At 39.5% G+C, this 14,128-nt stretch overlaps 1 protein-coding gene across 1 annotated transcript in view; it reads left to right on the top strand.

Annotated features, from left to right (window-relative positions):
• Positions 1–14,128, top strand: part of fam135b (family with sequence similarity 135 member B) — a 48,440-nt gene that overhangs the window by 20,912 nt on the left and 13,400 nt on the right. The window contains exons 4-9 of the mRNA XM_044172320.1: positions 1,805–1,944; positions 6,493–6,563; positions 7,552–7,725; positions 9,938–10,064; positions 13,130–13,289; positions 14,013–14,062. Of these exons, the coding sequence (XP_044028255.1) occupies positions 1,805–1,944; positions 6,493–6,563; positions 7,552–7,725; positions 9,938–10,064; positions 13,130–13,289; positions 14,013–14,062 (722 nt within the window). The remainder of the gene's footprint in view (positions 1–1,804; positions 1,945–6,492; positions 6,564–7,551; positions 7,726–9,937; positions 10,065–13,129; positions 13,290–14,012; positions 14,063–14,128) is intronic.

Genomic DNA, 14,128 nt, shown 5'->3' with positions numbered 1-14,128 from the left:
TCTGTAGACAGTGGGCGGAAACCCAAACACAACACAAGGAGACATGCAAAAAACAAAAATATCAAAGTCACATTTGTCTGACTGTGAGGTGACAGTGCTGACACAGAGATACAACTCCTTCCACATACAGTACATACCCAGAGGGATTACGCTGTCTCTGTCACACATCCACCAAGTCTTTGACAACAGTCGTGCTCAACACATCCGTCATCCTGGCTGTGGCTGCTTGATGCTGCAAGTAGTGACAGCATTATCAGGAGGAGGCCTGCAGAGAGAGGGAGAGTAAGAATGAGACAGAAAAGAGCACAACCTCAGCAGGGGATTTAAAAGACCTCTCACAGCTCGCAGCTGGACAGCAGCTCTGCCTTGGTGAATGCAGCCCTGCCAGGGAGAAAGTGCTCATTTCTATGCATTAAATACAATTTATCAATTTCTTCCTACGCTTGAAAATAGGTTTACATCTAGATGTACTCCTGATCATGCGTACCAAAAAAAAAAAAAAACCCTGGTACACCCCCTTGGTGTAAACCAATTACTAAATTACAGACACACAAACCCCAACTCTACCTTTACAATGTCAGCTTAATTAATTTGGGACATTTTGGGTTATATGCTTCCATGCAGAGTTAAGACCTGGTCACACCAGAAAGTGGTACAACTCAATTAATGCACATGTCTTTGCGAAGCACTTGGTTTTAGAAGTTTGATGATGTGACTATACTTGCAGGGATAGTTGGTGACCAGCTGTAGCTGGCAAACTAACCATAACAAGCTGGCCGGGCAAGCACTAGTCACTCACAATAGCTCCCGGACATTCTCGTTATTTTTATTTATTTTTTTTACTGTTCTGTTTACTCCCGCCTGGCATTTTGTACACCATTTCGTTCAAAAAGGGAGAATAAAGCTCTCTCAGCTAACAAACTCGTTAGAGATCAGTTGCAAACAGGAAAAAAAGTTCCCACAGTTTATCCAAAAGACTATGCTCACTAATTAACACGTTATGTATTGTTTGTTTAATCCGTACAAAAATGGAAGTATAAAAATGAAGAAGTTGCAGTTTTACAGAGAGTAATGTACCAGACTTGCCATTTCTTGGCATGGCAGCAGCAACACAAGCAGATAAATGTAGAATAGGTGAGATTCATCATTGTTCATTGCATCAACGTGTGAGTATGCATGTACTGAATGAATACCAAGGTTCTTGTTTGCACGGACAGTTCTTATGCAAACATTTCTAAGTTGCTTTATGTATGTTTGGAGGGCTGACTAAATGTTCTGCACAGGATATGATTTCATCATAGTACCTGTTGAATTTAAAAACTGGACAAATGGAAATAGAAGCTGACTTGAGAGTGTAGGGACATTGAACGTGAGTTAGTAGATACATGTAACATGTGTGATTTAATACTAATGCACATTTTCAAATCTGGACACATATTTACAAAATCTAAGCACATGCTTTCAAATCCGAACACACACACATGGAGCACTCACCAATCCCAGTAAACATTTGCAAATGTCAGGTCACACATTCTCAAGACTCATTATGCATTTTCAAATCTGTGTACATATTCACAAATCTGAGCACATACTGCAAATATCTGGTGATGCATTTGCCAAATTAAAGGGCTAATTATATTTCTGCCTATTAAAAACAGTGTATTCCTGAGACATGTTTACTATTGTTTTGTAGTGTAAAAGCTCTGCATGTTGTGACATTACTGACTGTTGCAGTTCAGTGAATCAGTGATACTGCCATAGCAACTAGCTGATACTTATTGTGTGTTGTTGTGTCCCACATCAGGAGAATGCAGCTTCAGCTCTGCGGGGGTTTACGATGGCACCGTGTTCAGCCGGATATTTCAGATCCTTTACAGAAATGAGGAGATTACGGTGAATGACTGTATGATCTTTAAAGTCCACTTGCTATTGGACGGAGAAAGGGTGAGTCATGCTGGTGACATTTTCTGTACACACACACACACACACACACACACACACACAAACCAACACACACTTCCTGTTGAAGCAAAAAAAGAAAAAGAGAGATTAGGGAATGCCATTTGGCTGCTTGAATTTTATCAGTAGCTGTAAAATGCATGACAGATAAGAAGAGTGAAAGCAACTGTATAACAGTTAAATTAAATGGCCGTTAATTAATGCATTCTATCATCCACTGTTCCCTCCTATACAAGTTTCTGGTGCCCACTCCTACCATCTGACACAAACAAAGCTCCCTTTTCATAACACAGAGATCAAAGCCAGTTAATTAAAGCAGAAATCCACCAAACTATGTAATGAAGAAGTCATATAATCATGCATCGAGTAGTGGAATAGTAATACTGCTCTGGCATTTGCTAAAAGTGGCTTGAAATTTCAATCAGTGGACGGTTTTTGTTCAGAAGACTTCCACTGTTGCAAGCTTGCTGAATCTGTTCCTATACATTTTGCAGCTTTTCAGACCTACTTGGTAACTTTGTGTCTCAAGCAGCACAAGTATTGGCAACAAATCAGTTATTTCATTTTTTTTTTTTTTTTTTTTTTTTTGGTGCAGTGTGACATAAAAAGGGTGGCACAAATTGAACAAACATCAACACAACAACATGTACAGATAACAGGACAAAGCAGACACTGTGATACAAAACAGAGTTATTAAACAAATCTGCACTTCTGATGCTGATGTGTGTCAGGCTTGTGTGATCTAAAGGTTCCCAAAGTTTTTAGCCATGCTAGCAGTGTAACACTAGGGATGGCAATGTCTGTCTGTTGGCTGGTCCATCACTAATGTGCAGATTGAAGTATCTCAGCAGCAATTCATGCTGTACATTGTTTTCATTGGTTAATAGCAAATTTCAGGTAGCAATACCACAATATGAAAATACTCCATTGCAAGTCCTGCATTCAAAATTTTACTTAAACAAAGGTATAGGAGCATTAGCAACAAAATGTACTTAAAGTATCAAAATAAAGGTATTCATAATGCAGAATGCCCCCTGTCAGTCTTATATTATTATATTTCTTGATCATTATTATTGATGTATTAATATGTAAGTGGTGCCTTAATGTTGTAGTTGGTCAAGGTGGAGCTATTTTTACATACTTCTGTTGGGGAGTTTCAACTGATCATATGTTTTGTGAGTAAAATCTTAATCTGAAAAGTAACTAGTAACAATAACTTTCAAATAAATGTAGTAAAAAGTACAATATTTCCAACTGAAATGTAGTGGAGTAGAAGTAGCATTAAATGTAAATACTCAAGTGTTTCCATACAAGAACAGGTACTTCCAAGAGCATAGCCCTGCAAAGTGCAGAAACTGTAGCAAATATAGGCATAAGCAAATTGATGATCAGCTCTTCACAATAGTGAAGCCCACCAGCCTCAAAGAGACTCTTGAAGGGAAGAAATCTTAGCAATTGACGCAGTAGGTGTAAAGTCACTGGACCTGCCAACAGGGCCAGGGCCCCATCCTTTCCTGGGGGTGCCTAGTTGCAGTTTCTTTTCTTTTTAACAAGAGATAGCAGTGTTTTTGAAAAAGTGATGAAATGATTGCGTGCAGTCATTGTACCGTTGTGATGAAGAGGGAGCTGAGCCGGAAGGCAAAGCTTTTGATTTACCAGTCGATCTAGGTTCCAACCCTCACCTATAGTCACTAGCTCTGACAAGCGGCCGAAATGAGTTTCCTCCATAGGGTGACTGGACTGGACAGGAGCTCAGACATCAAAGCAAAACAGTGCCGTGGGCTCCAAAAGGGCTACGGCTGGCCATGACGACCAAAGATACACAATACTAATTTTTAGCTACAGAGTGGCAAAGTTAATCCTGACCTAACCATTATAGACACAGAAACAGTATGGTGATTATTGAGTTGAATGACTTGTCGCTTGGAATTAATGTGCTTTAATTCACAGACAAATGTAAATTGTCTGTGCCCCAGACTGCCCGTGTTCAGCTGAAATGATCAGGCGTGTAAACCTGCCAGACAGTTATTGATGTACTGTCCTTTACGGTGTCACCGTGGGCGCGACACCGAAAATCCACTCTGCCTGTTTTTGTTGTTGGGAGCCACCGGAGCTCAAATTGATCAGCAGTGACAGCAATGAGACAGGTCCAAGGCTGGGATGTGGGGGAGTTAAGATGGCCCCGCACGAAGCTAATCATCCATGAGTTAGCCATAGCTCAGACATTGACATTACCCTGCACCACAGCTGCTCTCTGACATATGTCTACAGGTGCCTGAATTACTGTGGAAGGATCCCTGCTTCAGTCAGAATGTGGATATTCTGTCTCACATGACCCTGCACAGGTCCTAATTTTAGAAGATTTTATTAAATGTAGATTAATGTGGAGGTGTGGAGAGACAGGAGCTTTAAGGCATATCAGATTTCAGCTGTAAGCCCTCCCGAAGGCTCACCGCTCATTAGCCTTCCGGAGGTTATCTGCCGCTGACAGCTACAGATATCACAGACAAAAATAGCCCCTAATTTCTCCTGTGTACACCCATATGTACGTTAATCAATCAGAACATCAGTATCGGACAGAACTGCAAGATTTGTTTGCATGTGTGTACGTTTTGGACAAATGTAAGGAGAAAGAGAGGACGAACTGTGTCTAACCTTTATTATAAATAGCAAGAGTGCACCTCAAGCTTCAAAAGACTCCACTCTCGGCACCACCTTTGTAGTTTGCTGATAGCTTTTGTTTTTCCATTTTGTTTTTCAAATTTAAATAGGTGCACTTTATTTCCATAAGCCATGATATTCTACGGCACTTTGAACATGAGAGTAATTCAACTCTGTTCAACCTACATCAGATTAAAATAAATGCAGGACTACAGTTTGAAGACCACACAGAGAACATAAACACTTCATTTAAAAGAACTTTGAAGTGACTAAATCAGCATCGCAAACAAGGTTGGTGACATTATGTTCTATGCCAAATAGCAGCATTCGTCTACACCCTACTGTATATACTGTAAATGTCCTTGTCCTTGTCATATCCTTGTGATCACTCTTCCTCATTACTGATTCAGTATTTCATGCTTGACATTCAAAGGGACAAATTAAAGGGAAAAACCTGAATAAATTAGTTGAGAAACATATAGGGTACAAAGGGTCACTGAATGGTTTGATGAGCATAAAGATGATGTGTATCATATGCTATGGCCTCACAGTCACCTGATCTCAACACATTTAAACACCTGTGGGAGATTTTGGAGCTGGCTTCACCACCATCAAACACCAAATGACTACAAAACTCCAAAAATTACTTGACGGTCCATATTGTTGGGTCTCTGTAAATAATATGATAAAGAGTACGGTCTAGACCTGCTCTATAGGAAAAGTGCAATGAGATAACTTCTGTTATGAATTGGTGCTATATAAATAAAATTGAATTGAACTGACTTTCAAAAGGAGATTGGGGAGAGAGAATTAGGCCTGGTACTGAGGAAGATGGAAATAATACAGTATATGCGAGTTCTGTTGGAGGAACATAATCAGATATTTTGTGACTCCAAAGTGGAAATTTATACTGCACAAAGGGGCTCTGATGCCGGAGGTAGTGTAGTAAAAAAAAAAATGGCTGACCAATTTCATATTTTTTGGGCTGACCCTGATACCTGTGTTGGCAAGAGATCATTAACGAGATAATACCACAAGACCGATACCTTTATTTCACACGGAAATGGCTGCAAGCAAACCCACCAATCAAGGATGACTGGCTTTCAGTTGTCAAAGAAATAAATTATATGACCTTTATCTTAAGACTACGCTATAAACAGTATGTACAACACTGGAACAAGCCCAGTATTCCTATGAATTAATGTCCATATTGGAAGATTCCATACCTTATGATTTACATCCAATGCCAAGTTGAGTGCCAATGCAGGAAGTAGTGTTCCCCTTAATTAGCAAAGCAGAGAGTAAGGATGTGGAGGTCGGAGGGATGGATGGGCGTGTAGTGTGTCAGACTTTCATGCAGGAGAACAGAGTTTGTGTCTGTAGTTGCCATGATTAGAAAAAAATATTGGTCCTATTGGATGGCAAATAACGTCATTGAACATAATGCAGTATTGCTGTTCTTGTCTGGCAATAGGGTAGGCCTGTATATGGACAATTATTGCATTGACCATATCATTAAAAACTAAGTTTAAAAAAAACACCAAATGAGGTAATATCTTTAGTTAGAATGGTGTTCTAGAGACTAAAATCTGTGCCACTGAGCGTTTGGCAGATTTCCTCGGTGAAAATGATTCGTTCTCTTTGCACCTCTATTGGCTCCCAAAAAACTCACAAATAACGAATGCACAAACTGCCATTCAAGCTAAAACAGGACGCACCTTTGCTGCTGTGCTTGTCTCATTTTGATGACGTTGCTTTACAATTTCAGTACGTTTCCATGTGGTGTTTTCATTATTTTGTCTACCTCCTCCATGTCACCTTGTTCCTATAATGTGCATGCATTAACAACACTACTCTACCAACGTTTTGCAGGTGGAGGAAGCCTTGAGTGAGGTGGACTTTCAGTTGAAGCTGGATCTTCATTTCACTGACAATGAGCAACAGTAGGTTTCTGAGCAGTTTGGAAATGCGTGTTTGTTTGTGTGTCTATGTCCTTGTTTGAGAGAGAGAGAGAGAGAGAGAGAGAGAGAGAGAGAGAGAGAGAGAGAGAGAGAGAGAGAATGCTAGACTTTCCCCTTGTGCAGTTTTTATGCAAGAGTGAGAATGGAAACTAGGCATGAATAAGGGGTATTATGTCTTTTGGCTTATAGCCATGTCTTTAAGCACCTGATCACAACTTTTGTTCCAGCATGCATGATTACTGTGATTTGTCTGCTTGCTTGGGACAAACAGAAGAAGAAATGGGTAGTTTGCATTAGCATACAGGGCAAAAGGCGCAATTTTTGTTTGGGCACTGCTCTTGTATCAACCAGCAGGTGCACATTAGTGAAGAGTAGTTAGTGTTGTGCTTGTGTGTTATTGTCAATGCTACACAGGACTGAATTATGGAACTCCTTCTCTATATCATAGCATGGACACTGGCTGCTTTTACTCAGAGTCTGAATGAATATAGAATATCTACACCATTAGCGTTCCAGTCGAGATGCAAACTCTTTCCCTCCGACTCTGTCTTTCATAGCTGCAACAGCAATATACGTGTCCTTAATAATGATGATAGATTATTGGTAAGCAGCAGTCCGCATTCTCAGCACTTTTTAAAGAGTCTGGCAAAAGGCAGACATTTGTCAGTGATACCTCCACCTCCTCAAACAAAGAGAGGCTCCTTTTCGTACCAAGGTACAGACTCTCCAGGGTCAGATGTAATAAATACAAAGATTCCTTTTTAGAATGTGCAATAACATCACTTAATTTGCATTTAATTAATCTGCACTCTGTAGTTTCGCATCAGTTTAACTGATTTTTAGTTGTTTATAAATCTATTGTTTTTGTTTTCTTTTATTTGTGTTTACATATTGTTACTTTGTACTAACTTGTAATTTGTTGCTTGTCATTTGTGTATGTAACGTCGCTCTCTCTTCTTCCATTCCTCAGGCTGGCAGAGATAGCGACTGTCCCGTTGATCAGCAGTCGGACCCTCAGCCTCCACTTCCACCCGCGGACAGGCCTCCACCACCACGTCCCTGTCATGTTTGACTACTTCCACCTGTCCGTCATTTCTGTCTCCATACATGCTTCACTGGTTGCCTTACATCAGCCGCTAATCAGGTAGAGTTAAGAGGGGCTTTGCAAACATTTGCATTTGACAAAGCTTGAATTCACACAAAGCATGACTACCTTTTTGATATCACATGACCCAACTGACCATTCACTAAGCCTCGCCCTTCTTAGTTACTGTTACTATGCCCGTCAAGCTTTCCACTCTGGCACGGTACATATCCAGTTTGGAATGATAACAGTGGCAGATTTATCACTCGAAATTCATACTAATTTTTTAAACCTTGATTTCAGACAGAGGTAGACAAAAGCAGCTTCTCATTTCTTGCAGACGACTGTCTATTTTGGCGGCTGAAATGACAACTATGGCTGGCAGATTTTATCAACTGTAGTTAGCTAGCTAATTAAGCTAACATTAGCTCCATGAGTTGGTTGAAAGCAACTGTCTCTTGTTGAATTTTTAATGTTTCTAGCTGACTACTTTTAAAATAATAATAATAATAAGCCCTTGATGACTACATACATGATAACATGCTAACAGACTAAAGCTGTATGTCCAAAGCAAAAAGTATCCTCAGCAGTCAATAATCCATGCGAAAGTAATAAGTAAAGCTTTGTTTATATAGCACTTTTCAAAACTAGGGTTACCAAGGACTTCACAGTTAGACATTAGACATTAGAAGAAAAAATAATTACAACAAACACAAAGTTAAAATAGTTAAAGAAGTAAGAACAAATCGGGGCAAGGAAGCATCAATAAAATCCCTTTGAGAATAAATAGGTAGTGTGTAGAAATAGTTTTTGTATAGCAGTGAAGTAGTTAGTCCTAGTATTGTAAGTAATACAAGGAAAAAGTAAGAGCAGACTGCTATTTCGTTCTAACCTCACCCTGTTTGCTGCTTAGCTTATATTTTTTCACTTTTAACACTACAAGAGAAATGGCTCTTAGGATAAGGATTAATTCACATGTTTCTCGTGTAACGTTATAATATAATAATACTAAACTTTATTTATATAGCACTTTTCCTAACAATGTTAAAAAGTGCTTTACAAAAAGAAATCAAACCAGACAAGGCAGATAAAATGAGAATAAGGCCAAAGAACATGAGCAATAAGGAAGCAAAGACAATAAAATGAATAAGATCAAATAAATAGGAATAAAAATAGTAAAAACAATAAAAAAAAAACATATGTCAAACATTTCCAAAAGCTTTCACAAAGAGAAAAGTTTTAAGAAGAGATTTAAATGAAGCTGGAGACATAGTGTGTCTGAGTTCAGTAGGCAGTTGTGTGGCGGCTATAATAGCAAAAGCCTGATCACCCTTTGTCACAAACTGAGACCTGGGAGTAAGCAGCAGGGCTTCATCCGTGGATCTCAGTGGTCGAGAGGGCACATAACCAGGTCAATAAATCTGAGATGTATTTTGGAGCAAGGCCGTTTAAGGCCTTAAAAGTGAGCAATAAAATGTGAAAATCTATTTAGCCAGTGTAGGAAGGCAAGCACCGTGTAGGGAGCAACATGTTGGCATGTAAACTTCGAATCTGCGAATATGTTACTCTTGAACAGTCACAAACATATGTAACCTAGTTAGTTAATGATGTGCTCCTTCACCCTGGCAGTAACGCTCGGTTAGGTAGTAGGCTAGTTAACCAGAGCAGATAAACACTTTTAAACCCATTCCTTACACTTTTGCTCTTGTGTCTTAGGTTTTGGAAAAGCTAATACACGACACCATCTTCCAAACTCTGTAAATGCTGGGCACCACTGTTACTACAGCCCCATGCACACTTAAACATGTGAAGAAAGCCTGCCGTGCCTAGCTATAGTTGCTAAGCTATGATTGGACAATTGCTGTGCGTGGGTGGTTTAGCGAACGGTCAACTGGAAATACGTCTTTCTTGTTGATTTAGTACTGAATTGAACTGGCTACAATGGGAAGATGTAGAGTAAACTATAATTGCATTTGTATTCATAATATCAAGAACAGAAGAAGTCAAGGTAATGAACTGCTGACACAGCTTTTTCCTCCTTGTTCGAGTGTGTTCGTTAGCTGCTTTAATGGATAGTTATCCAAACACTTACCTGATGAATTCAGCTGTCATTATCATAAAGTCAGTGTTTAGCCATGCATTACATAGATTACTGCAGCACTAGATTGATTGGAATAGTAGCAGCTTCCGTCTCTCAGCTTATCTGTCTTCCTTCACACACATACACACTCATGGTTTGTCCCTGCATGTGTCCTCCCTGTTCTCTCTGCAGCTTTGCACGTACAGGGAAGGGCTCCTGGCTGGGGAAGGGCTCGCCAGAGAGCGCAAGCGACCCATCTGCCATGTCTGTAGAGAACCTTGTGTTCGGAGCTGGCTACTGCAAGCCTGTCATCTCTGAGGTATGTTAACCTTTAGCAGTTCAGTGGCGTTCAAATAGAAAGTCACAGACAGTCAAAGCCCATTTTGTCTCACAAAGCTGAAAACAACTGAGTCAGTTGTTGTCCCCATTCAGCTGGTTGTTCCTTATTTTGTTTTTTTGCAAGCAGCTAAATGCCAAGCCATGACATAAACATGATCTCAGTTTAGGGACAGAGGCCGATGGATTTAGTTGTGATTTGTTTTGGCATGTCAAAGCAAACAGGATTCAGCCCAAGAGCTGAGCAGAGAGTCATTCTGATCTGGATTACTGATCCTGGACCTGTATGTCCCTCAGAATCAGTCATTTGTCGGGGCTCCATGGAGTCTTAAGGCTTAAAGACCAGAGGCCAGCACAGAGATTATTACTGTGCTGCACCGTGGCTTTTCATAATATCTGATTAACCCACCTGCCCAGGCATGTAGGCTCCAGGCTTAGCATCTGGAAGTGATAGCAGCTCTCCCTGGAAATGATGGTGTGGTCTTTTCACCTCCCTCTCATGCCTCGGTGCCCTTTTTCAGTACAGTTAAGCTGCACAATTACATGATGACAGAAATGATAATCCAATTACTGTTATCATAATTATTATTCATGATTATATATGTCTTACTTTACAGGAGCTGAATTATTTTATTACCCTTTAATCACCAACCAGACAATATGCATACAGTTGATTTTAGTTGATGTACACTGTTCTCCCACAGCTTCTCCCAAGTGAAGGTGATTTTTTTTTGGTATACTAACTGCTAAAACAGTGTACTATGATGATTAGTATGTAGTACCTACTGTATAGAATTAGTATGTAGTATGGATTTGGGACACACCTACAGTATCCATCAATAACACATTCAAAATCTATCGGATTTAGTACGCAAACTGACATCTTTGAGTACAATTAATTTAGTCACCTTTCCAGTATCAACATACTATACTCAAAATATTATAGAAATATATTTGAATTTACAGTATATGTAGTATGGAGAGACAGCTATGGTCTGTAGTAGCGGGCCAAGTTTAGAGATTTGATTTTCCACACCTGAGAGGGTAACTGATTCTTAATGTAGCCATTATCTTTAATCAAAATCATCTTTTGTCTATATATGTATCTCTTGTTTTTGCCTTATTATTCCAACTTGTGAAAAGTCCTTTTATAACATGCATCTCTCAGGTCCCTGTGGACGTCTCAGTCTACACTGTAAATCTTAATGAGCCCCCCCCCCCTCCTCCTAGTTTTTACTCCCACCCCTGGCTGGGCACTTTAATAAGCTCTGCGTTTAGCCAAGCAGGGGGGGTTCGTTTGATCACAGTAATGAGTTCTGCTCACAAGCGCCACGTACCACATAGCTGCAGGTGAAATCTGCACAGAATGCCACCTCCTCCTTCACCTTTATTTATTTAGAGCTTTTCACCTGCGGCTATGCTACGTTTTCAGCACTTTCCCCCTCAACACCACAGCATTTCCTCTAAGTGTTATGTTGTTATTTCTGAAAAAAAAAAAAAAATCACGTGGTAGATTTCCATTGATATCAGCTGTTACATCTCCAAAGGAAGGAAAAAGTTCCCTCCATGGTATAAAATGATATTTTGAGAGGAAAATGATGCTGTTAGAAGTGAGACACCTGAGAATTTTTGGTCTTTTTGGTGGAAAAAAAAATCATGGTTCTGAAGATAACTCAGAAATCATGTCAAATTGAGAAGCTCTTCTCTACCATTACAAAACTTCTTTGAAAGCAGCAGTGAATGGATGCTTAGATACCACTACAGACTGCGATGGTGAACTGTAAAAGTTGCATCAACAACAGCAAACAAAATTCCAAAATTCTCATTTCAGGTGACTTAGGACTGGGGCACATCCCAGGCATTGTCAGCTCAGAGAGAAACTATGTTTTTAGGATAATGACTAGTTCATACCGAAAAATAGCTATTTTTCTCTGCCCTTCGCTCGCAGACTGATCCAGGCAGGCCTCTATAAAGGTAAAAAGAATTATGAAAGTAAACATACAGATGTTCCTTCCTGGTTCGGGTATACTGCACTGCTGCAATTACAGAGCGCACACAGGTATGATGAAAGGGCCGGAGACTTTACTTGCTAGGGGCAAATTATAGTACATCCCCAGATACTTAAGCATGACATGCCTTTCAAAGCTCAGAGTCCCACTGGCGCTGCCAAAACATCCCAGCCATGAGGAGAACTCGCTGGGTAATAAGACCGTTTCAGGTCAGGGACCAGCGGACGAGGGCAGCCACTGGTCACAGAAGGCCATTAGCTCATCAGGAAGATAAATGAGAGACATGATTATAGCATCAAGGCTTTGGTGATTTGTAGCTGTTTGTGCAGAATCTTGTGTTACACTCAACACATACTATAAATTGCAAATGTGAAATACAGTTAATATTTCTACTGCATTGTTAGAGAGCCATCTACTGGAATCATGGTCCATACTACAGCTTATATTAACTAACACTCAAAAGCAGGGGAGCTTGTACTTGAACTACAGGAATCATTTTTATTTTCTTTTTCATTAAATGTTATTTCCTTATCAAGCTGCTTGCTTCCTTTAGCTTTGTACCTCACTTGGCATTGTTGAATGTTTTATTTTCTGATTGAAATTAGATTCTCACTGTTCATACACACCATTATATACACACTGTTTCTTGTTTCTCTTACTCATCAAGCCCCAGACAAACGCTGACGCCTTGGATTCTTCATCAACTTCCTGTACTTGTGAACTTTTAAAGGTCATAACAGGGATGTGTTACATCCTCCTTTCCCCACATACACATATTGATTTGCTTTTATAGCTCCCAGCAAGCTGTGTTTAGGGCCCATTTGTTTCTAACGTCGTATTTGATCTTCCAAGTAATTATCTTATTCCTTTCTTATCAGAAACAAGCTCCTTTTAACAAATGATCAGTGAGCGTATGCAACTGTTGCAGTGGCAAGTTCAAGTATGTGTACATGTCTGTTATTAAGGCAGGCCATTTTCGGAGAGGTGACTACTGACCTACATAGCAGCTGACATTTCCTCTGTGTCTCCTTCTCTGCAGGGGAGCTTTTATGTGCCCAGTGAAAACTGCCTGCAAAGGGCTCATACGTGGCACCGAAGGCTCTGTCGCCTCCTGTTGGTCGCACACAGAGGCCTGCACACCTACTTCACCGCACTGTTGAAGGAAATCCCACAGCTCCAGCAGACTCCACTAGACTCAGGTGACCTTATGCAAAACTCTGTATTCAAACTTATTTCTGGTCCTTAAAAGCATTGTAAATGTCTTCATATATATTTTGAAAATTAAAATGTCTGAAGCAGTATGTTTTTCATAATCTAACAGCCCTTTTCTTTGTTCTTTATGTACCAATGCAAGAATGTAAAAATACTCTAAGCAAATATATATATCAGTAAAATATACTTAATAAAATACTTTAATATACTCACTTAATATTGCATTATTACTACTGACACATTAATGTGTAAGCAACATTCTAAGATCATCATATGTTTTGGATGAAAACTGTAATCTGAGATGTAACTATTAACTGTCAAATAAATGTGGTGGAGTAAAAAGTATAATATTTGTAAGAAGTAAGTACCAGAAAATGGAAATACTCAAGTTAAGTAGAAGTACCTCATTTATTCAAGTACTGTACTTGAATAAATGTACTGACTTACTTTCCACCACTGGTTAATAGTACACAATTAGATTTTATGGCCTTTAACAAGTTATTTCATTTCATTTTGTCCTCAATCACCCTTTTATAGTTTTACTCTTCAGTAACAAAGATTAATGAATTATTTTAGGGATTTGAGCTTTTATTCAAGATTTTAAATTAGTCTTAAGTTTGGTCCCAGTTAGTAGTGAAAAGATTTTCTAAATCAAATAAATTACTTTCTGTCATTAAATTTGTAGCTACCCTGTCTCTTTCTTTCCACAGAGGTGCTGCCAGTAGAGGAAACTCTAAATCAGCTCACAATAGTGTTACAGGTATGTTCATTAACCAAACTACATCCACCTAGACCATGCTAATGAGCCATTAGTTCAAGGGGATAG

The sequence above is a fragment of the Siniperca chuatsi genome, linkage group LG17 (genome assembly GCF_020085105.1).
Source record: "Siniperca chuatsi isolate FFG_IHB_CAS linkage group LG17, ASM2008510v1, whole genome shotgun sequence".
Lineage (NCBI taxonomy): Eukaryota > Metazoa > Chordata > Actinopteri > Centrarchiformes > Sinipercidae > Siniperca > Siniperca chuatsi.
Note: the sequence above shows the minus strand (reverse complement) of the source record. Positions and strands in the feature narration are given on the sequence as shown.